Raw genomic sequence first — 23,675 nt, 5'->3', positions numbered from 1 at the left:
GCGTAAAGGGGGAGAAGTCGAACCCATAGGAACGGGAGGAAACGAACCGCCAATGAGGTGGGAGAGAAGGAATAGCTAATCAGAAAGGGGTATGGTGCACGTCCAGCCAATGGGAGTAGAGTGACTGGAAGACAATTGGAGTGGAAAACCACTCAAAGTGGGGTTTCGGGGACACGTGGCCAATGGGAGAGCACAGTGTGGAGACCAATTAAAATTGGAGATGGAGGGGGCGTGTGACCAATGGGAGAATACGGTGTGGAGAACAATCAGACTAGGGCACAGCCAATGGGAGGAAAGATTGTCATCGACCAACGGGAGTGGAAGGATGGACAACCTATCGGGCGGGGAGCCAATAGGAAGTGGCGACAGCGCGCATGCGGGAGATGCCTGAGTCCCAGGTGGTAGCGGAGACTGAACGGTTAATAGACCCCCGGCCGGAGGAGTCCCACTGCGGGCTGCAATGTTGAAGCTACTTGCACAGAAAGGATCGAGGTCCATGCAGATCATTGCAGTGCGGAAAGAGCATGTGAGGAGGATTGGCCTCCTGCTCCTGATTATAGTGGCTGTGGTTCTGTATAGACTCAGGTACTGGAATGGGAGGGTGCACTGCCCTTGTACAACCCCCCTGCCCACCCCAGTGGTGCATTCACTTATCTGTTCACCAGCCCCCTTGCCCCTTTTTATTTCACAGTTATTGCTCGATGCATAACACGTTTGCAGATGCAATGATTATTGTGTGTTGCTAAAGGAACATGCATACCTCGCAAGTTATGTCTCAACCAGTTCGTTGAGTTCACACTTTGTCACTATCCTGGTACCCAGGCTGTCGGTTTGAATATAGCAAAATTTCACGTAAGATAAAGTGACCAGGCATATTATTTTTGTGCAGGATCTTCTTTGAAGAATATTAGTAGGCTATGGAAACTTCAGTGATCTTCTCCAGTAATGTTAATGGTTCTTTTGGGACTGACAGCCACTACCTTTTGACAACATTGCACTGCACTGAAGATTTAGCCTACATATATGTTTTTAAGTATTGAAAGCACAATCTTCTGAATAGGAAACAAGAGTGCTACTGGATGACATCAGTGATGCATGTGGATTTTTCTACTGTTCAGACATATTGTAACATCTGTTTTGTATCTATACTTCTCTCAAACTGTTAGTACTCTCCTCTTGTTTGGTAATCCCTCATGTGTTCCACTTGCTCCTGCTCTCACTCAGTTAACAGAATGAGAATCTCAATGTTTTGGCCCCCTTCAGTTTCAAATATGTAGATAATGTTAATTTTTTCTCTCCTACACTGTTGCTAAGTTTCTCCAGCTCTTTATTTTTATTTCATATCTCCAATGGCAGGAGTACTTTGCATTAATTTTAGTTACTTTTGTGGAGATGAGTGTTTCCTTTAAGAAATACGTTTAATAAAATGCATTACTTGGTCCACTCAATAGTGAAGTTTAGGCATGTCTGTATGGCCAGTCCAAAAGCATTGGAATGATTGATAAATGTTTGATGCAGACCTCCATCTGTCTTCAAATATTGGCAGGAGTACAGAAATATAAATACTAGAAATAGGAGTTTGGCCCTTGACATTGCTTTGCCATTTGATAATAGCATGGCTGATCTAATTGTTGATCCAACTCCACTTTCCTGCCTATTCCCATACTCTTTAACTGCCTTGTTAGTAATTTTCTATCTATCTCTGCCTTGAAGATATTCAGTGATCCTACTCCCCATCATACTGTAAGGAAGAAAGTTCCTCATGCTTACAACCCTCAGAGAAAAATATTCTCGTTATCTTCATCTTAAATGGGAGACTGCTCATTTATAAACTGTGTTCCTCAGTACCAGTCTGTTTCATAGTTGGAAATGACCTTTGTTATGACATGGCTGTGAGCCTTCTGTTAATTAAACTGAACACCCAGAAAAGTTCACCTTGCTTCATAATCTGTTAAAATCAGAGTGACAGAGGCATCCCAATTTCCACTATTTAAAGAAAATAATATCATTTTATTTTAACTCTAAAAGTGAACATTAAGCATCAACTATTCGCAGCTCTAAGCTCCCCTTTCTCTTAACTGCTCCTACCTGCCTCCAACTCTATCGCAATATACTGTTCCAATAAAACATTTATTAAAATTACATCTACTTAATTACTTACTTAAGATAACGCTGTAATGCAACAGATCAACTGAGTAAACATTTCTGAACTCCTTCAAACAGATCTACATCCATCTTTTAAATAAGGAGACCAAAATTGTGCATTATTCATAAGATATAGTCTCACCAGTTTCCTGTAGATTTAAAACAAACCGGGCATACTTGTGTTCCATTCCTTTTGCGGCAAACTACAACATTTAATTTGCCTTTTCCGTCACTTGCTGCACTTAGATACTAAATTTTGTTTGAATTTCTTGTATTGAAATAATATGCTGCTTTTCAATTCTTCCTGACAAAGTAGACAAGTTTGTATTTCTCACATTATACTCTTCACCTTTGTGGACTTTAGCAAAGCCTTTGACAAGGTTCCGTGAGGTACGGTATACCAATTAATAACGTTAGATCACATGGGATTGTAGGAGAGCTTGCTAATTGGATGCCAAATTGGCTTGACGATAGGAGATAAGGTGATGGTGGAGGTTTTGTTTTTTTGGACTGGAGGCCTGTGACCAGCAGTGTTCACAGCGATCTGTGCTAGGTCTGCTTTTGTTTGTAATCTATATAAACGATTTGTTTGAGAATTTATGGTTTGTACATTTGCAGATGACGCCAAAATTGGTTGAATAGTTGACAACGAAGCACGTTACCTAAGATAACAAAGGGATCTTGATCAATTGAGCCAAAGAGCTGAGGAGTGGCAAATGGATTTTAATTTGGATAAATATGAGTTATTGCATTTTGGTAAAACAAACATGAACAGGACTTATACAATTAAAAGTAAGGCCCTGGGTAGTATTGTCGAACAGAGAGATCTTTGGAAGTTGCCTCACGGTTATACATGGTGGTTAAGAAGGTGTTTAGCATGCTTGGATCCATTGAGTATAGGAGTTAGGACATCATGTTGAGTTTGTACAAGATGTTGGTGAGACCACTCTTGGAGTACTTTGTATCGTTCTAGTCACCCTGCTACAGGAAGGATATTATTAAACTGAAGAGGGTTAAAAAAAAACTTAGCAGGATGTTAATTGGACTGGAAGATTTGAATGAAAGGGACAGACTTGATAGGCTGTGACGTTTTTCACTGAAGCGTTGGAGGTTGAGAGTTGATCTTGTAGAGGTTTGTAAAGTCACGATGGGCATAGATAGGGTGAATAACAATGGTCTTTTCCATAGAGTAGGGGAGTTCAAAACTAGGAGGCGTATTTTTAAGGTGATGAGAAAGATTTTAAAGGGACCTGAAGGGCAACATTTTTTATATAAAAGGTGGCTTGTATGTGGAATGAATTGCCAGATGAAGTAGTAGATATAAGTACATTTACAACATATGTAAATAGGAAAGACTTAGAAGGATATTGGCCAAATACAGGAAAGTGGGACTAGTTTAGTTTGGGAAACTGTGTCGGTATGGACGAGTTGGATGGAAAGGTCTGTTTCTATGTTGTATGATTATATCTGCCAAATATTTGTCCACTTGCTTGACCTATCTCTGTCTGTTTGCAGCCCCTTATACTCACTTCATAGTTTACTTTCCTGCAAACTTAGCAACCAGACATTTGGTTGATTCATCCAATTTAATTGATGTTAGGTGTAAATAGTTGACACAGTATCAGCTGTTCAAAGGAATACTGCTATAAATGTTGGAACCATTATTGTTATTTGACCGCAAGTAGAAATGATTTGGTAATAAGTTAACAAATGTGCAAATATAGAAAGTTAATGATTTCATAAACTTGTTGCTTAATTTAAGAATTGAGAAAATACGCACTATGAACCATTGCTTCAATATAAAGAAAGTCAGACCAGATCTGGTGTACGACTAAAGCCAAAAATTTGGAAATACAAAGTCAGTTACATTTTTTGGTGAGAACACACCATTGATGTTTGGGCCTTGTACCTTTTTTCAAAAATGAGAGATAAGAACTTATACATCTGGGAAGGTGGAAAGGGAAGAAAAGCAGCAGGGAGCAACTATCAATGAAATGGGTGACAAAACAATGGTAGCAAGCAATCAAGATTGGTTTTTTTATTCGTTCATGGGCTATAGGCATCACTGAACAGTCCAGCATTTATTGCCTATTATTGCCATTTGCTCAGAGTGCAGTTCAGTGGGTCTGGAGTCACTTGTAGGCCAGACCAGATAAAGTTTCTTCCCACTGAAGGAGATGGGTTTTCCTGACAATCAAAAAAGTTTCATGGTCATCGTTAAACTCCTAATTCCAGATATTTATTAAATTCAAATTCCTGTCATGGAAGGATTTGAACCTAGTTCCCCATTACTAGGGTCTCTAGATTAATAATCTAGCTGTAATACCACTAGGCCATCATCTCCCCATGATGATGGTGATTGCCACCAAAACAATACAATGTTTATGCTAAAAATAGTAAAAATGGTGAAGTTGATGCCTGAGCTGTCAGAAAGACCAGCCACGAGGCACAAAAATATTATCTTGGGCCTCTTTAGCACATCCGAGCAGGAGTTGACTGTTCCGCCCATCAGGCCTGCTCCAATATTCTCTATCATCATAAATGATTATCGACATAAGTACCTTTTCTCCATACTATTGTGATGTCCCTTTATATCTTTGGTATTTACAAATTTGAAAATGTGTTGCTGGAAAAGCGCAGCAGGTCAGGCAGCATCCAAAGAGCAGGAGCAAGGAGCAGGAGCAGGATTCCTGAAGAAGGGCTCATGCCCGAAACGTCGATTCTCCTGCTCCTTGGATGCTGCCTGACCTGCTGCGCTTTTCCAGCAACACATTTCAGCTCTGATCTCCAGCATCTGCAGTCCTCACTTTCTCCTACTTAGAAATCTGTCAACCTCTATTTTAAACATACTCTGAGCTTCCACAGTGATTAAAAGCACATGTCTCAGTGAAGATTTGTATGAAAGAAAGATACTTTAAGATGTCTGAGGGGTTAGAGAACATAATGCTGGAATAAAATGAAATATTTGCATTTATATTGTCTTGCACAATCGCAGGATGTCCCAAAATATTTGGGAAGTGTAGTGACTTATAAAGTGCCATATAGTCTGTTTTTGTGTAATATTGATTGATTGAGGGATAACTGTCACACAGGAGAGTGGGGTTAACACAGGTGTCCTTTGAAGTAATGCTTTGGGAGTTTAATGTTTGAATGAAAAGACAGATGAGACATTGGTTTGACTTGAAGTTAAGAGGGCTGACAATGAAGCTACACCTGAATAATAACTTTTATACATGCTGATGAACATGTTCAACAGTTTACAAAGCAAGTTCAGGGCAAAACATCGGGGGTTAGTTAGTTAATTAGTTAAACAGCTATTTTGTGACAAGTTATGAGGTAGACAAGCAGGAGACTGGGAGAACACAGCAAGCAAAGTAGCATCAGTCCCCTTCTTCAGGACTGGAATTAGATCTGAAATGTTGACTTCTCCACTTCCTGATGCTGCCTGGATGCGTTGTTCTCCCAGCCTCCTGCTTGTCTACCTTGGATTCCAGCATCTGCAGTTTTTTTTTGTCTCTATACAAGTTATGAAGTTTGTGAGAATATTTGTAGCTCTGGTGCTCGTTGTTGTGGTTCTGTTTGTTGAGCTGGGAATTTGTGCTGGAGACGTTTCATCCCCTGTCTAGGTGACATCCTCAGTGCTTGGGAGCCTCCTGTGAAGCGCTTTGTGATGTTTCCTCCAGCATTTATAGTGGTTTGTCTCTGCCGCTTCCGGTTGTCAGTTCCAGCTGTCCGCTACAGTGGCCGGTATATTGGGTCCAGGTCGATGTGTTTGTTGTTAGAATCTGTGGATGAGTGCCATGCCTCTAGGAATTCCCTGGCTGTTCTCTGTTTGGCTTGTCCTATAATAGTAGTGTTGTCCCAGTCGAACTCATGTTCCTCGTCATCTGTGTGTGTGTGGCTACTAAGGATAGCTGGTTGTGTCATTTTGTGGCTAGTTGGTGTTCATGGATACGGATTGTTAGCTGTCTTCCTGTTTGTCCTATGTAGTGTTTTGTGCAGTCCTTGCATGGGATTTTGTATACTACATTGGTTTTGCTCATGCTGGGTATCGGATCCTTTGTCCTAGTGAGTTGTTGTCTGAGAGTGGCTGTTGGTTTGTGTGCTGTTATGAGTCCTAGTGGTCGCAGTAGTCTGGCTGTCAGTTCAGAAATGTTCTTGATGTATGGTAACGTGGCTAGTCCTTTGGGTTGTGGCATGTCCTCATTCCGTTGTCTTTCCCTTAGGCAACTGTTGATGAAATTGCGGGGTATCCGTTTTTGGCGAATACATTGTATAGGTGTTCTTCTTCCTCTTTTTGCACATCTGGTGTGCTGCGGTGTGTTGTGGCCCTTTTGAACGGTGTCTTACTGCAACTTCTTTTGTGTGTGTTGGTCTGTGTTTGTGTGGCTTTCCTGTATACCTTTGTGGTGAATTCTCCGTTCGGTGGTTCTCTGTACCATCACGTCTAGGAATGGGAGTTGGTTGTCCTTTTCTTCCTCTCTAGTGAATCGGATTCCTGTGAGTGTGGCATTGATGATCCGGTGTGTGTTTTCTATTTCTGTGTTTTTAATGATTACAAAGGTGTCATCTACATATCTGACCCAGAGTTTGGGTTGAATTTGTGGTAAGACTCTTTGTTCTAATCTTTGCATTACCGCTTCTGCTATGATTCAATCAATAAGCACATCGACCTGGACCCAATATACCGGCCACTGCAGCGGACAGCTGGAATTGACAACCGGAAGCGGCAGAGACAAACCATTATAAATGCTGGAGGAAACATCACAGAAGTGCTTCACAGGAGGCTCCCAAGCACTGAGAATGTCACCTTGACAGGGGATGAAACGTCTGCTTGGCGAACAGAACCACAACAAGTTATGAAGCTGGAAAAGATTTGCAAGAGACATAGGTGGAAATTGAGATATATTTCTAATGGTGCGCTGGAAGAAGTTCAGCCTGGTTTCAGGATGCTGTTAACAGAATTATTTTTCACTTGATTGTAATTTTGCAATTTCGTTATCTCTTTCTGCATGTCTCCCAGTTATGATTGAGGGAGTATGTAATATTGGTGCTATTTTGAATTTCACTCATTGTGTCACATTCTAAGTATATAATCCCTTCAGTCTTGTCTTTACAACTTTCCACATTTGGGAAACTATTAGAATCGAAAATTCCTATTAAAATCACCAATTCAGTAATTTCCATATTCTCTTGTTTTCAAAAATGATCATGTCCTGAATTATGGACCTTGGCCCTTCCTTACTCCCGTCTCTCACTGTCCAGCTGGAGTTATTCTGTCCATGTTGCAAACATAACCTGTTTGGTTAAGCTGGCAGTTTGACGAAGCAAATGAATCTGCATCATAAGATGAATTGTGCAGTCTATTGAAAACTTAAATTGCACCCGAGAGGCCAGGAGTGGTCATTTGGAATGTTGTTGCTCTGACTTAAGAGAATGACGGTCTTATTCTAGTTTTATTTTCTCTACCAACATTCCCCGATCTTCAGTAATCAACTGATCAATTGTGCCTAAACCTGTCCTAACTTTTCATCTTGTATTTAATTATGTGGATCTGGTAGGTTCATTTTGGCAAGAGATAATCAATGCAGTATTGGTGCATTTTAAATTATCTGTATTAGTCTGTTACATCTGATTTGTAGAGGCTTACCTCTGTTTTTAGATTAGAAAAGTTTCACTAATCAGTTGAGGCTTTAGTATTGGCAAAACTACAAACTACTTGATCATTTGTATGTGAAAATTTATTTGATAATACTTCTTGATCCAACATAAATGCAGGCTATTATGTAGTAAATTCCTTAACCATTTTGACTCTGGAAAAACAATTATTCAAACAGCATATTGTTTACCCTTTGGTGCTTTGTGTCCTTTTATGTTTTAATTTTGATATAGTGGAGAGGATTTTGTTGAAAGCTACAGAAATCGGCGAGAGACTCATTAGGCTGATGATTGTCACATTAGAACAACTAGCGTCAGGAGGGGACATGATTCAACATTTTAAGATCACAGTTTGCCTGTTTACTTGAACTGTATTATTAAAGAAGTCAAGATTGCAAAGCAGAACAGTATCTGTTAAAGCCTTTGAGAAAGACTACATTGGCAATAGATGCCTAGTTCCTATGTTTGGTATTAAATATAGGTAGAAATATTCAAACAGTTCAGTAAACCCCATGATTTTAAGCAGATTTGCAGCTTTATTGTATTTCTGTGAAAAACAATCAGTTCAGTTTGGATAGTCATCAATATTTGAGGATGTGTAGACAATCAGCCTAAGTGATCATTTTATAACTGGGTTGAGGAAGAATTTCAACAAGTTGTCTGTTGCTTGTGAAAGTATATAATGTATGAAAGGTCTGTCTGTTGTGAGCCTATATTGTTACATCATTCTTGTCCCCACCCTGTGTTCCTGCAAATTCATACAATCCATTCTTTGAAGTTCTACAATTCTAAAAATGTTTGTTCAGGTATAATTTTCGATCCAGAAAAGTTTTAATATACCAAAGATATTGTGCATGTAATTTTCTGAATAGCCATTTCTTCTGTTTTAGTATAGAGCTAATCAGGCATATTACCAGAAAATACAAACACTCAAAATTACAGGGAGCTTCAATGGCTAGGTAGAAAATGACCCTTAAAATATGAATGACGATTGAGGACTTTTGATCGGTTTTAAACATCTTGCCCAGCCATTCACATTTATGCTGTTTATCAATTCTCTGAAGTACATAACCTGCTTTAAACTTTGAAATTGGTCCCATGACAATATTCCAATCTTCTGGGATTCAGTGTCTGGATAAAAATGAGTTTCCTTGATCCTCTGCATAGGATTGAAATGTCTCTTTCTGCTGATACTTTTATTGTAGAACGGGTGTTGGCAACATGCTTTTTAAAGCCTGAAGAGCTTTTTAAAAAATGATTACCTCAAATCCAAACCATTAGGGGCTATTAGAAAATTTGCCATTTCTAAATCAAATGCTTGGTAAATTACCAAGTGTATCTGGCAGAATGTAATTTGCATCCATATACAAAATACAGTTGTTGAACCATGTTAATTTAATGGAAAAAAACATATTTCCATTGGGTTAATAAAAACGTAGCTGAAAATGTGTTGCTGGAAAAGCGCAGCAGGTCAGGCAGCATCCAAGGAACAGGAGAATCGACGTTTCTGGCATAAGCCCTTCTTCAGGAATCAGCTTATGCCCGAAACGTCGATTCTCCTGTTCCTTGGATGCTGCCTGACCTGCGCTTTTCCAGCAACACATTTTCAGCTCTGATCTCCAGCATCTGCAGTCCTCACTTTCTCCTTAATAAAAACGTACTTTGGAATATGTGAAAAAAATGTCCTACTTTATGAGAAATATAGCTGCAATTGTAAAATCTGTTTTTCAAGCCAAACATGTTGGTCAAACTGAAGCAGCTATGTAAAATTGTGGTGCAGCTATCCCACTCAAACAGGTTTCATCTTAAGTTAAATAATGTTTGCTTTTGTTAAAATATTTATTTGAAATTTTAAAGTGCAGCCTATTGTATTCACAAAAACACTTACCTAAGCATTTATTTAGGCCTTGTAGTGTAAAACGAGGGCCTGGGTGCCTGATAAAGAGGCAACGAGATTCCAAGTTAGCTTGCTGCCTCTCCATGGATGCTGCCTGACCTGCTGTGATCTCCAGCATTTGTTGTTTTCAGTACATCTTTCAGCATCTGCAGTAATTTGCTCCAATATTAAAGAGATGCTTACAGCTCTGGAGCCACAGTCTGTGCACTCCAGACCTTAGGAAGCAAAGTTGATTGCTGTCAGGGAATGGATGGATGATTTGCCCCCTGTTCACGTTTTGTCTGAGCCTGGACAGCCACCTTTTACAGTGAGTGCTGCAATATTACAGCTGGAGAGTGTTTTGAAATGCATAGAATTCTGGTCTCCCTACTGTAGGAAAGATGTTGTGACACTTGAAAGCGTTCAGAAAACGTGGATGTTGCCGTGGTTGGAGAGTTTGAACTGTAGGGAGAGGTTGAATAGGGTGGGGCTTTTTTCCCTGGAACATTGAAGCCTGAGGAATGACCTTGTAGAGATTTATGAAATCATGAGGGGAATGGATCGGGTGAATAGCCAAGGTCTTTTTCCCAGTGTTAGGGGAGTTCAAAACTATAGGGCATAGATTTAAGGTGAGAAGAGAAAGATTTAAAAGGGACCTCAGAGGCAACTTTTTCATGCAGAGGGTGGTGTCTGTATGGAATGAGCTGCCAGAGGAAGTGGTAGAAACTGGTACAATTACAACATTTAAAAGGCATCTGGATGGGTATATGAATCAGAAGGATTGGGGCCAAATGCTGGCAAATGGGACTAGTTTAATTTAGGATACTTGGTCGACATGGACCAGTTGGATTGAAGAGGTCTATTTCTGTGCTGTACAGGAAATGTATGACCTATAACTGACAGGAGCCGACAAATGAGAGGTTTTCTTTTAAGTTTTGAAAAGTGAATATTTGTTATTTAGCACCTGAACGTAAATGCAACCACACACAGTCTACTTTCATGCAGCCACACTGAAGAAAAGGTTTTGAGTACAAACTTTATCATGCATTTAGTTCTTAAGATCTCAAGAATCCTTTAGCACTTTTGCTTTTCCATGTTGTAAAGACTTAATGAGGCAGACCTGCAATCATTTTTGGTCAACTGAAGAAATAAAGTTTGGAAGTTTTAGCAACATAGATTTACTGTTGATTAATATACACAGAAGCAGATTTTTCTTGCACCTCAACTAGAGTGGAGCAATATCAAAACCATAATAGTGATCCCTTGGCCTACTTCCTCAGTAAAAATCAACTCAGATCATGGTGTACTGGTGGATATTGGGTACATCTTGTTGCTTTTCTGGTCTAAATGTTTTTCATAAAGGTATAGAAGAAAGTGATGACTGCAGATGGTGTTCAGAGTCAAAACGTATGGCGCTGGAAAAGCACAGCAGGTCAAGCAGCATCTGAGGAGCAGGAGAGTCAAAGTTTTGGGCATAAGTCCTTCATCAGGAATGTGGGAGGGTGGGGAAGGGGACTGAAAGATAAATAGGAGAGTGGAGATGGGTTTGGGGAGAAGGTGTGGTTCAGGTAGCTGTTGGAGTCGATGGGTTTGAAGTAGGTGTCATTGTTGAGTCGGTCACCAGAAATGGAGATGGAGAGGTCAAGGAAGGGGAGGGAGGTGTCCAAAACAATCCAGGTGAACTTGAGGTCATGGTGGAAAGTGTTTGTGAAGTTACACTGGCACCATTCCCCATCTTCTCCTCTGCTACATTGATGACTGTGTTGGTGCTGCCTCGTGCTTCCTCAAGGAGGTTGAACATTTGATCAACTTTATGAACGCCTTCCACCTTGACCTCAAGTTCACCTGAACCAGCTCGGACACCTCCCTCCCCTTCTTGGACCTCTCATTCTCCATTTCCGGTGACCGACTCAACATGGACATCTACTTCAAACCCATTGATTCCCATCCCCTCTTCTGCAAAAATGCTATCCCATACTCTCAATTCCTCCACCTCTGCTGTGTCTGCTCCCAGGAGGAGCAATTCCACTCCAGAATACCCCAGATGGCCTCCTATTTCAAGGGCCGCAATTTCCCTTCTCAAATGGTCAACAATGCTCTCCAGCGCATCTTCTCCACTTCCTGCAAAGCTTCCTTGAACCCCAAAGCTCCAACCACAACAAAGTTGGAATTCTCCTGGTCCTCACCTTCCACCCCACCAATCTCCAGATGCAGTGCATCATCCTCTGCTATTTCTACCACCTACAGTCAGACCCCACCACCAGCGATATGTTTTCATCTGCACCCCTATCAGAGAGACCAATCCCTCTGCAACTTCCTCATTATGTCCATGCTCCCCACCAACCCATCCTCTGTACCCGGCACCTTCCCTTGCCACCCCACGAAGTGTAAAACCTGCGCTCACATCTTCCCCTGCATCTCCATCTAAGGCCCCAAAGGATCCTTCCATATCCGGCAGAGATTTTCCTGCACATCCAACCACCTTATCTGTGGCCTCCTGTACATTGAAGAAACAGAATGCCAATTTGTGGAACGTTCCTGAGAACATCTCTGCGACACACGCACCCAACAACCCCACCGCCCTGTGGTTGAATAATTCAATTCCCCCTCCCACTCTGCCAAGGATATGCAAGTCCTGGGCTGCTTCCACTGCGAAATTCTAGCCACCCAACGTTTGGAGGAAAAATGCCTTACCTTCTGCTTTGGGGGCCTCCAACCACACAGTATCAACATCTATTTCACCGGTTTCTTCATCTTTCATCTCCCATTCCCTCCCACCCAATTCCAAATCCAACCCTCCAACTCGGCACCACTCTATTAAACTGTCCTACTTGTCCATCTACCTTCCCACCCATCCGCTCCACCCTATCACCATCACCCCCCCCACCCACCCACCATAATTTGCATCTATCTATCACCTTCCCAGCTACGTACCCCCACTCCCCAGCCGCATCCCTTGCCTCCTATTTATCTCTCAGCCCCCCCATGCTTGATGAAGGGTTTATGCCTGAAGCTTCGATTCTCCTGCCCCTCTGATGCTGCCTGACCTGTTGTGGCTTTTCCAGTGCCACACTTTTTGATAGAGATGTGGGAGCCCTGCGGTGCAGAAATAGTCCATTCGACCCATCAAGTACGCGCTCACCCTCTGAAGGACATCCCATCCCACTCCACACCCTAATCTCGTAGCCCTGCATTTAGAATGACGAGCCTACATTGCTCCAGGGATGTGTCAGCTATTTAGCATGGCCAATCCACCTTACCTGCACATGTTTGGACTGTGAGAGGAAACTGGAGCACCCAGAGGAAACCCACACAGGCATGGGGAGAATGTACAAACTTTACACAGACAAGTTGCCCGAGGCTGGAATCTAACCCAGATCCTTGGTTCTGTGAGGCACTGATGTTAACCACTGTACCACTCGCTGTTTTTCCTTGATGTTCCAAAATGAAATACTAAAGCTTCTCATCAGAAGGTTTGTTTGAATTTTAATGACTTTGTTCAGGCACAGGATTAGCTCAGGGAACCTTGCTAACTGTATTAGGAGGAAAGAGAAAAAGATCACCTGACATCTTGACTCCATATTAAATTAGAATAGATTAGATTGCTTAGTGTGGAAACAGGCCCTTTGGCCCAACAAGTCCACACCAACCCTCCGAAGAGTAACCCACTCAGACCCATTCCCCTACATTTACCCCATCACCTAACCCTATGTTTTAATATAATGCCCTTTTGTGTGTTTATACTTCATGGCTCCATGTTGTGTAAGCATGACATGTATATGAAGAAGAACTTGCATTTATATGATATCTTTCCTGGCATTAGGACATCCCAAATCACAACAGCAATGATTATTTCTGAGCAGTTGCAGTTGCAACACATGGAAACAATGGCAACCGGTTAGTATACATCCATTGTGATAATAACCAGATAAATTACTTTATTTGCTTAAAGAATAAATATTGGTTAGGATGGCCACCTTTAAACAAAAGCCAGTGAGCTATTTGTTTTTGGGAAAACAGGAATGTCATCTGTAAACACCCAGTCATTTGACAAGATGTAGGAGGTATTATAGAGACTCTGCTATGTTGGAGCTTTCCACCTTCAGAAGGAGAACGGCCAGCTCTCTTTAGACTCTAAGCAATTATTGTACCAATGAAGGGGATTGGGCTTCCCCATGAGTTCAGAAAAAATGCATGGTAATATGATTTCTGCATCTATTTTTCTTCAGTGCTTGGGTTCAGATTGTTCGGAGTGTAGCTTTACTGTCACCAAGGCAATGTACTTTTCAAAATTAAAAATCACACAACACCAGGTTATAGTCCAACAGGTTTAATTGGAAGCACACTAGCTTTCGGAGCGTTGTTCCGAAAGCTAGTGTGCTTCCAATTAAACCTGCTGGACTATAACCTGGTGTTGTGTGATTTTTAACTTTGCACACCCCAGTCCAACACTGGCATCTCCAAATCATGACTACTTTTCAGAATGTATTGTGTGATGATCTTGCAAATATCATGGGAGTTATTTGCAAGTTTTTGCATAATTCTGAAAAAAATCTGTCCCGACTTCCAGAAAGTAATATTGTGCATCCAAAGACAAACAGTGGTGTGGCTGTAGAAAATATTTTCATTAGCAAATGCTAATTGAAGTAACATTTGAACATATCTTTTTTAAAAAAAACACCAACTTATGGGAATCAACAATACAGCTCTGCAGATTGTTTGCCTGAATGCTGCTCTTCCAGGTCGGGTAGTAGAGTCATTTTGTATATGGTAAATCTGCAACATCTCTGGTCCGTACACAGCAGATCGTAAGAGCACCAGGGTTACGAGTTGGGTAATCCAATACAAGCAACCAACCAAGTGTGGTTGTCTCTAAAATCGTCCTAGAGTAGAAGACAGAAATGACTGGAGCAAGGATGTTGTTCAGAAATGTTCCATTTCTCAAAGTAGCCTTGTAGACCTTGTAAAGAAGTGTGGCTGATTTTGGGTGGCACAGTGGCTCAGTGGTTAGTACTGCTACCTCTCAGTGCTAGGGACCCAGTTTTGATTCCACCCTCTGTGCAGACTCCACACAGTCACAATCTCCCTGTGTCTGAGTGGCTTTCCTCCAGGAGCTCCAGTTTCCTCCCACAGTCCAAAGGTGTTCAGTTTGGGTGGTTTGGCCATGCTTAATGGCCCATTGTGTCCAGAGTGGTGCAGGCTAGGTGGATTAGCTATGGGAAATATAGGGTTAAAGGGAGACGCTGAGGGTGGGGTCTGGGTGGGATACTGTTCAAAACATCGGTATGGATTTTATGGGCCAAATGGCCTGCTTCCAAACTGTAGGGATTGTATAATTTTGGGGGGGGGGGGGGGTTCATGCCCTGTCTTGCACAGTGGAAAGAGTTTTAGAACTTGATAACACAGTGAATATTGAGTTTCTTGTCAGTTTTTTTGATTCTAGGTTTAGTTTGATAGGACTAAAACCAAGACCCTTTGGGCTTTTGTCTCATTGTAGGCAATCAGGTCTTGTGAACTTTTAAAGTAAGACCACCCAGTTTTGAGAGTTATTCCATCTAACTGTTTAGCTTAGACACTGTACTGAATATCCCATCAATTTAGCTAAGCATCAATTTCATTAAATTTTCAGAAGGTTTCTCTGCAAGATCTAGCAAGTTTCCTTGCTGCATCTTAGCAAGCTCACTTCATTAACTACCTACACTGTCTTGTCCATTCAGTCACCCACCATTCCCAGAAGAACTCGCCACTCACTAGATAATCCCTAGTAACAGTCCTGGTGGTCTGACCCTGACCCTGACCCTAACCCTAACTTTAACCTTAGCCTTGAAATGGCCGCTGTGCACCCGGGCAAGTGCCGACGATCCCATGTTGCCCTTCACTGGCATACCTTCCACAAAGCCACACTGCTGACAGCACGTGGTTGACAATGTGGCACAACTATGTTTCTGAATCCTGTTGCCTTAATGCTGCAATGATCTAGTCATGGGGAAGTGAACTGGTGATGTGGTGAAAATTGCATCGATCAGCATTTGAACCTGAAGTACATTCACTCTGCGTGCATTGCACGTGAATAATTAAATTATTGCACTGCATCTTGCAAGTACAATGCTTAATATATTTAACCATTGAATGCTCGAACATTTGACGGGCGTGGGACCCTTGTTTTTTGCCCATCCATCTGATACTGACTCCAACTACCCTGGGTATTGTCTCAACTATTCCTGAGGTAGTATCTAGTGAACAGGAAGTGACTGCAGGGAATGCACCTTGCAGTGGACACTATCAGCACTGGGCTGTGCCTATTCACGAGGGTCCCACTCTGTCAGAGCCACCCCGACCCTTTCTTTTAACTTTGTACTACCTAGATAGTCCACCTTCACCCACTAGACCCCACCCAAGAAAATGTGGAAAGCCCCTATATTGAGCTTTGCTTCCAACTTTCCTCCTTGCTCCCTGAGCTCTGATCTGTATGCTTCACTGTGGAGGTGACAGTCTTGGTCACTGTTAATGCCTGCATTTCCACCTCATCCAACCCCCCCCACCCCTGCCCCTTTCCCTGCATGGTACTGCATCCTCTGATACTGTACCTTATGCCTGCTTGTACCCTGACTAATCCTCACTAACCCCCCTACAACTGTTCCTCATATGATAGCTCTTCATACCCAAGATCATTCTGCTCTGGACCCGCTTCAAGGCTGGTAGGTCATACTTAGATACGATGCCCAAAACTGCACACAATATTCCAATGTGGCCTAACCAGAGACTCTTATAACCTCAGGAGGGTATAGCTGGAGGAAGGTGTAGGTGATCTGATTAGAAAGTTTGCAGATGACACTCAGATTGGTGGAGTAGCAGATAGTGAAGGGGACTGTCAGAGAATGCAGTAGAATATAGATTGGAGAGTTGGGTGGAGAAATAGCAGATGGAGTTCAATCCAGGCAAATATGAGGTAATGCATTTTGGAAGATCTGATGCCAGAGCGAACTACACAGTAAATGGAAAAGCCCTAGGGAACATTGATGTACAGAGAGATCTGTGTCTTCAGGTCCATTGTACCCTGAAAGTGGCAATGGCAGGTCGATAGAGTGGTCATGAAGGCATAGGCACGCTTTCTTTCATTGGCCAGGGTATTGAGTGTAAGACTTGTCATTTTTCAGTTGTATAGGAGTTTTGTTTGGCCATATTTGGAATACTGCTTACAGTTCTGGTCGCCACATTACCAAAAGGATGTGGATGCTTTGGAGAGTGTGCAGAGGAGGTTCATCAGGATGTTCCCTGGTATGGAGGATACTAGTTGTAAAGAGAGGTTGAGTAGAGTAGGATTATTTTCATTAATAAGATGAGTATAGATAGGGTGGGGGACTCAATTACTAGGGGTCACGAGTTCAAGGTGAGAGGGGAATAGTTTAAGGGAGATGTGCGTGGAAAGTTCTTCACGCAGAGGGTGGTTGGTGCCTGGATTACATTGCCAGTGGAGATGGTAGAGACTGGCACGATAGTGTCCTTTAAGATGTATCCAGACAAATACATGAATGGGCAGGAAGTAGAGGGATACAGATCCTTAGAAAATAGACAGCAGGTTTAGATAGGCTTGGAGGGCCAAAGGGCCTGTGCTGTCATTTTCTTTGTTCTCAACAATGCATCCCTGCTCTTGTGTTCTAGCCCCCTAAAAATGAATCTGAACATGACATTTCCCTTCTTACCTGCAAATGAATCTGCATATTAAACCTAAGAGAATTCTGAACTAGGACTGCTAAGTCCCTTTGTGCTTTCTAAAGCCTTTTCCCCACTTAGAAAATAGTCTCTGTCTCTATTCTTCCTACCAAAGTGCAGAATCTTACACTTTCTCGCTTTGTATTCCATCTACTATTTATTTTCTCATTCTCCTACCCTGTCCAAGTCCTTCTGAAGTCTCCCCACCTCCTCAACACTACCTGTCCATCTATCTATTTTTGTGTCATCTGCAAACTTTGTAACAATATCCTCAATTCCTTCATCCAGATTGTTAATGTATACCATGAATAATTGTGGTCCCAACACTGACTTCTGCAGAATTCAGAGTCATATGACATGGAAACAGACCTTTCAGTCCAACTAGTCCATATTGACTATGTTCCCAACCTAAACTAGTTCCACTTGCCTACATTTGACCCATATCCCTCTAAATGTTTCCTATTCATGTACTTTTTCAAATGTCATTTAAATATTGTGACTGTACCTGCATCCACCACTTCCTCTGGAAGTTTGTTCCAAACATGAATCACTCTGTGTAAAAAAAAAAAAATGTTGTCCCTTGTCCTTTTCCCAACTTTCTCCTCTCACCTTAAAAATATGCCCCTAGGTTTTGGACTCCACCATCCTAGTGAAATGATCCCTTGCTATTCACCTTAACTATATCCTTCATGATTTTATAAACTTCGATTAGGTCACCCCTCAAACTCCTATGCTCCAGTGAAAAAAGTCCCATCCAGTCCATTTCTATAGCTCAAACACTTTTTTCCTGGCAACATATTTCTAAATGTTTTCTGAATTCTCTCCAATTTAATAATATACTTCCTATAGCAGAACATGTAGAATTTCACACAGCACTCCAGAAGAGACCTCACTGACATCCTGTACAACCTCAACATGATGTCCTAACTCCTTCACTCAGTGGTGTAAGCAATGAAGGCAAGCATTCTAAAGGCTGCCTTAACCACCCTCTCTACCTGCGACACCAACATCAAAGAATTATGTACCTGACACCTCGGTCTCTGTTTGACAACGCTTCCCAGGACCCTACTATGAATTGTACAAGGCCTGTCCTTGTTTGTTTTACTGAATTACAATGCCTCACATTTATACAAATTAAACTCCCATCTGCCAATCCTCATCCCATTGATGCAATTGATCAAGATCTGTTTGTAATCTTCGAGAACCTTCTTGACTGTCCACTATACCACCAATTTTGGTGTCATCTGCAAAGTTATTAACAATGTTTCGTGTATTCTCATCCAAATTATTTATATAAACAACAAACAAAGTAGACCCAATACCAATCTGTGGGCGGCACGGTGGTACAGTGGTTAGCACTGCTGCCTCACAGCGCCAGAGACCCGGGTTCAATTCCCGACTCAGGCGACTGACTGTGTGGAGTTTGCACATTCTCCCCGTGTCTGCGTGGGTTTCCTCCGGGTGCTCCGGTTTCCTCCCACAGTCCAAAGATGTGCAGGTCAGGTGAATTGGCCATGCTAAATTGCCCGTAGTGTTAGGTTAAAGGGGTAAATGTAGGGGTATGGGTGGGTTGCGCTTCGGCGGGTCGGTGTGGACTTGTTGGGCCGAAGGGCCTGTTTCCACACTGTAAGTAATCTAATCTAATCTAATCAATCCATCTGGAACCCCGCTGGTCACAGGCCTCCAGTCTGAAAAACAACCTTTACCACCACCCTCTAAGTCCCATCGTCAAATCAATTTTGTGTCCAATTGGCAAGCTCACCCTAAATCCCATGAGATCTAACTTTACTAAACTCCTCTAGTCACCTGCTGTCTTCTTACCCCAATGCCTAATGCTTAATTAAAAGATGCAGCAAGTTGATCCCAATGCCGAGATGTACCCTAAGTGACTTTTTGCGTGATTCTATCAGATTACTCAGCACAGCTCAGGTCTCGATAAAATTCCACCCAATGTGATCAGTTTTTCCCCCATTCTGTTTGAGGCCTTCATGTAATAAAACGCTGATAGAGATGTGAAGGCCCCTATTTATTAACTGGTGAAAGCAGATTTTTTTTGTTAGCTTCATGTTGTGTGAGGCAAGGAGTATGCTGCTAACCTGAAAGACTGGGAAGAAGAAGCATGCTAGTTTCTGGAAGATTTGTCAGGGTATGTGAAGCAACATGTTACTGAACTGTTTTGAATTTAAGCAGTATTTTACTCAGCTCAATGCAGTATCCCAGGCTGCAAACGCACAGTCCCACATGTGATCCAAATAACACCAATATTGTGTCCTTTTATGATTGTGATGCTTGATCCATGTGGAAAGATCTTTATTTCAACTATTTCTGATGCTAATGGATATGGTCCTTGCCATAGCTCCACATCTTTACTGATGTTGTTGGCTAAACAGCAGTTTCAGAAAACAATCTGAGTCCAAAGTCCATATCTTTGTATGGGTTTCTGCTGGCCCGGTTTAAAAATTAATCATAGGCTACAGTAAATCGTTCGGGAAAGCTAGGAATTAATTAAATGGGTGAACTAGTACAGAAGTTAGAAAAAAATAATGTGGTACAAAATAGCAGAAAACCTTTTTTAAAAATATCAAATTAGACACAGTCCACAAAAATGAAAAACAGATATTTGTCCTATGGAGTTGCTACCTGTAAAAAATGCAAGTTTCTTTCATAAGCTACAATTAAAGATGGGAGAAGGACTGTACTAACTGATAGTTTATGGACCTCAGAGACACTCTTGTCACTAATTGATGATCTAAGGAACTTTTATAGAAAGATGTTTATTAAGGACAGAAAATCAGAATTTAATTAACTTAACTTTCATTTATCTGATTTCTGATGAACTAGCCCTGTGCCCATTTTAGAATGCTTCCTGTTTCTTAACAGTAAAGTGAAAAGATTGATGTTTCATATTGTCATTAACTAATTAAATAAACATATACAGAAATTATCGTTATTTGTTACAGATGCTGAGACCAAGATTACTTCTATAGAGGTGTTGACTCTTAATTCTGGATGACACAAATTTCAGTTTAAAGAGAAACAAACCTTTATTTCTGGATAGCCAGTGACAAATTCTGGGTGACACCAAAGGAGTCTCATAGCCTTCTGTGATGGCACCCCTTGATGAATTTCTGAGTATTACATGCAAGCAGTGTACGTTATACCTTGTTTGGGTGTGACCGATACAAAGTTCTTAACATCTCATGGCTGACTGCTATTATGTTGTTTAAAAACAGATATTTCTCAATCTTACAATGACTAGTGATTGCTACCTTCCTGTGACAAATACTGAATTGCTCACATGAGCCTGTTACTGTATTATTCACAATCTTGTGTTAATAGGTAAGGAGATAGATAATAGGATTCAGTATTGTTCTCATTGTTGGTCTTCACATCCCTTGTTAATGGGTAAGGAAATACATTAATAGAAACAGGAGGTAGTTATTATGATTATAACCAGGGCTGACAGTCTTATCTTTGTCTGAGAGCTGAGGGCAAAATACACACTTATGGCTCCAGACAATTCCTACAGTTCTGAGATAACCAGACACCCACTGTGATTTCTGGTCTCAGCCTGTCAGAGGGCAGGCACACAGTCAAAATTATAGTAAACCACTATAATAGAGGTTTCTTTTTAACTGTTGAATCCCAATGCTCTAATATGCCATTATAATAGAACTTTTGTTGTTGTATTCTCAAAACTTTATCAGAGGATACCACCGTATCACAATATTGTATGCATTTGATGGGAACCACAGTCACTAAATACTTAGCGCTGTCCAAATTCATTTGTCTAACTTCCCATTCTTAGTTTAAACGCAAGAATAAATTTAACTTATTGCTGAGCTATTTGAACCGAAAATTGAAATTTGTCAGTGTACTGTCTAATATTACACATTCAAGGTCAGAAGCCACACACCAGGTTGTAGTCCAACAGGTTTATTTAAAATCATAAGCTTTAGGAGTGCTGTTCCTTCATCAGATGAAGTGAAGTGAAGCGCACAGGCACAGTATTTGTTGGCATTTGTGAAGAGGAGTGTTCCGAAAGCTTATGATATCAAGTACACCTGTTGGACTATAACCTGTTGTTGTGTGACTTCTGACCCTGTCCACCCCAGTCCAACACCGGCACCTCCACATCGTTTTACACGTTGACTATGCTCCCTTGTTTGACATGACAATTGAATAGATGTCAAGCTAAATCTATACTTTTTGACTAAGGTTGTATCTCAGTTCAGTCTACTTCAGGGAAATTGAACACCCATGGCTCCTCCATTTGTGTTAAGAGATGTTGCTATTTGAAAAGCCATAAAGTCTGTATTTTCTGAACGGGCTGAAGGTCTGTTGGACGTAGCGCAGAAGGTAGCTTGAAGCATGTCTGAGTTCTGGGTCACTGTAATGTTGAAAGATTAGATTGGAATATCTCTCTGGACATTGATGTAATAGTAAAGAGTTAAACTGCACTGAATGAGCATTCTGGAAATGGGTGGTGATGACAATTGTGAAAGAATGCAAACGACTCACGCTCCAATTACACAGTAATTTGCTGCTACTCCCCTACTATTATCCATTTAAACTATCATTCAATTTTTCTCCCATAAGCCATTCCCTAAAACTAGGTATGTTGCACCTGCATTGTTTTGGGGAATGATAGAGTCACGAAATCGTCTTCATAACGATTCCCTAAGATTAGGGCAGTAGCATTTGCATTACCTCTGAGGGTGATCTCATCCTACCATTGTACCTGGGGTAACCTGACTGTCAGTAACTGGGGGTTGGCTTGAGTGGCCAGAGTATCTGTAAGCATGACCAACTGACCTGTGTAAAGGGGATTTTTTTTTCAGGGCCTCACTTTGACCCGACTTCACTCGCCTGTGAAGAGGGCCAAACGGGATCACCTAGCTTGTACAAGCTTTAATAAACTTTAACTGTTTGCCGAAGTTGGTGTGTGCGAATTGCATCTCATGTGTGAAACCTTGGAAAAGAACCTAACAACTGACCACATTTACATACATGAAGGCTATGTTTCAGGAGGCAGTCACACTCCTTAGACTAACTACCTTGAATTTGGTCTGTGGTGAGAGACTGGAAGGTGTGACCAGGAGTGAGGCAGGCGGAGGGATCCCAGGAGGTAGTGCTGCAGGAGTCTCAGTTTCTGAGCTTGTCTAACAGGTTTGTGATTCTTGCTGTCAGTGTGGATGAGAGCTGGGGTTTGCATGGAGGGTGAGCAAACTGACCATAGCACCATTGTACAGGGAACCATTCAAGACAGCAGATAAAGGAGAAATGTTGTAATCGAGGGTAGTATTCATGGAATAAACACTGTTCTGAGGCCTGTATTAAGAGTCCCAAAGGCTGTGTTGCCTGATTGGTGCCCGTGTTCAGGATATCTCATCTGTCTGAGGGTTGCTAGTTATAGCATGTTGTCAGCATAGCGCAAAGTGAGGAGGCATATTCAAGAATTATCTCAGCTATTATAGGGAATGAATCCATGGTGTTGGTGCTCTTAAGTACAGTCTGGAGAAAGTGAGGACTGCAGATGCTGGAGATCAGAGTCGAAGAGTCTGGTGCTGGAAAAGCACAGCCGGTCAGGCAGCATCTGAGGAGCAGGAGAATCGACGTTTCAGGCATAAGCCCTTTATCAGGAATGAGGCTCGTGGGCTAAGGGGGCTGAGAGATAAATGGGAGGGAGGTTGGGTTGGGGGGTGAAGGTAGTTGGGAATGAGAGAGGTTGGAGAGGAGGGTGGAGCGGATAGATGGGAAGGAAGATGGACAGGTAGGACAATTCAAGAGGGTGATAACCATGTTGGGAGGTTGGGACTGGGATAGGTGTGGGGAGGGAAATGGGGAAACTGGTGAAATCCACATTGATCCAGTGTCGTTAAAGGGTCTCAAGGTGGAAAAAGGGGTGTTCTTCCTCAAGGCATCAGGTGGTTATGGTTTGGTGGTGGAGGCGGCCCAGTGTTCAGTGTTCAGCCACAGGGTGGTGGGGTTGGTTGGTGCGGGTGTCCCAGAGATGTACAATCTGACTGAGCTAACCATTATTGCTGACTTCCATGACAGTGTTGAGTATTTCTGAAAATGTGTTGCTGGAAAAGCGCAGCAGGTCAGGCAGCATCCAAGGAGCAGGAGAATCGACGTTTCGGGCATAAGCCCTTCTTCAGGAGTGAGGAAAGTGTGTCCAGCAGGCTAAGATAAAAGGTAGGGAGGAGGGACTTGGGGGAGGGGCGTTGGAAATGCGATAGGTGGAAGGAGGTCAAGGTGAGGGTGATAGGCCGGAGTGGGG

At 42.0% G+C, this 23,675-nt stretch overlaps 1 protein-coding gene across 1 annotated transcript in view; it reads left to right on the top strand.

The window, feature by feature from the left end:
• Nucleotides 1–372: 372 nt before the first annotated feature.
• The window catches only part of LOC122540700 (beta-galactosidase-1-like protein 2), a 92,125-nt gene continuing 68,822 nt past the window's right edge, over nucleotides 373–23,675 (top strand). Inside the window, exon 1 of the mRNA XM_043676815.1 lies at nucleotides 373–585. Coding sequence (XP_043532750.1) covers nucleotides 461–585 — 125 coding nt within the window. The 5' untranslated portion in view covers nucleotides 373–460. The remainder of the gene's footprint in view (nucleotides 586–23,675) is intronic.

This window comes from Chiloscyllium plagiosum, chromosome 35 (genome assembly GCF_004010195.1).
Source record: "Chiloscyllium plagiosum isolate BGI_BamShark_2017 chromosome 35, ASM401019v2, whole genome shotgun sequence".
Taxonomy (NCBI): Eukaryota; Metazoa; Chordata; class Chondrichthyes; order Orectolobiformes; family Hemiscylliidae; genus Chiloscyllium; species Chiloscyllium plagiosum.
This window is presented reverse-complemented; position numbering and strand designations above follow the sequence as displayed.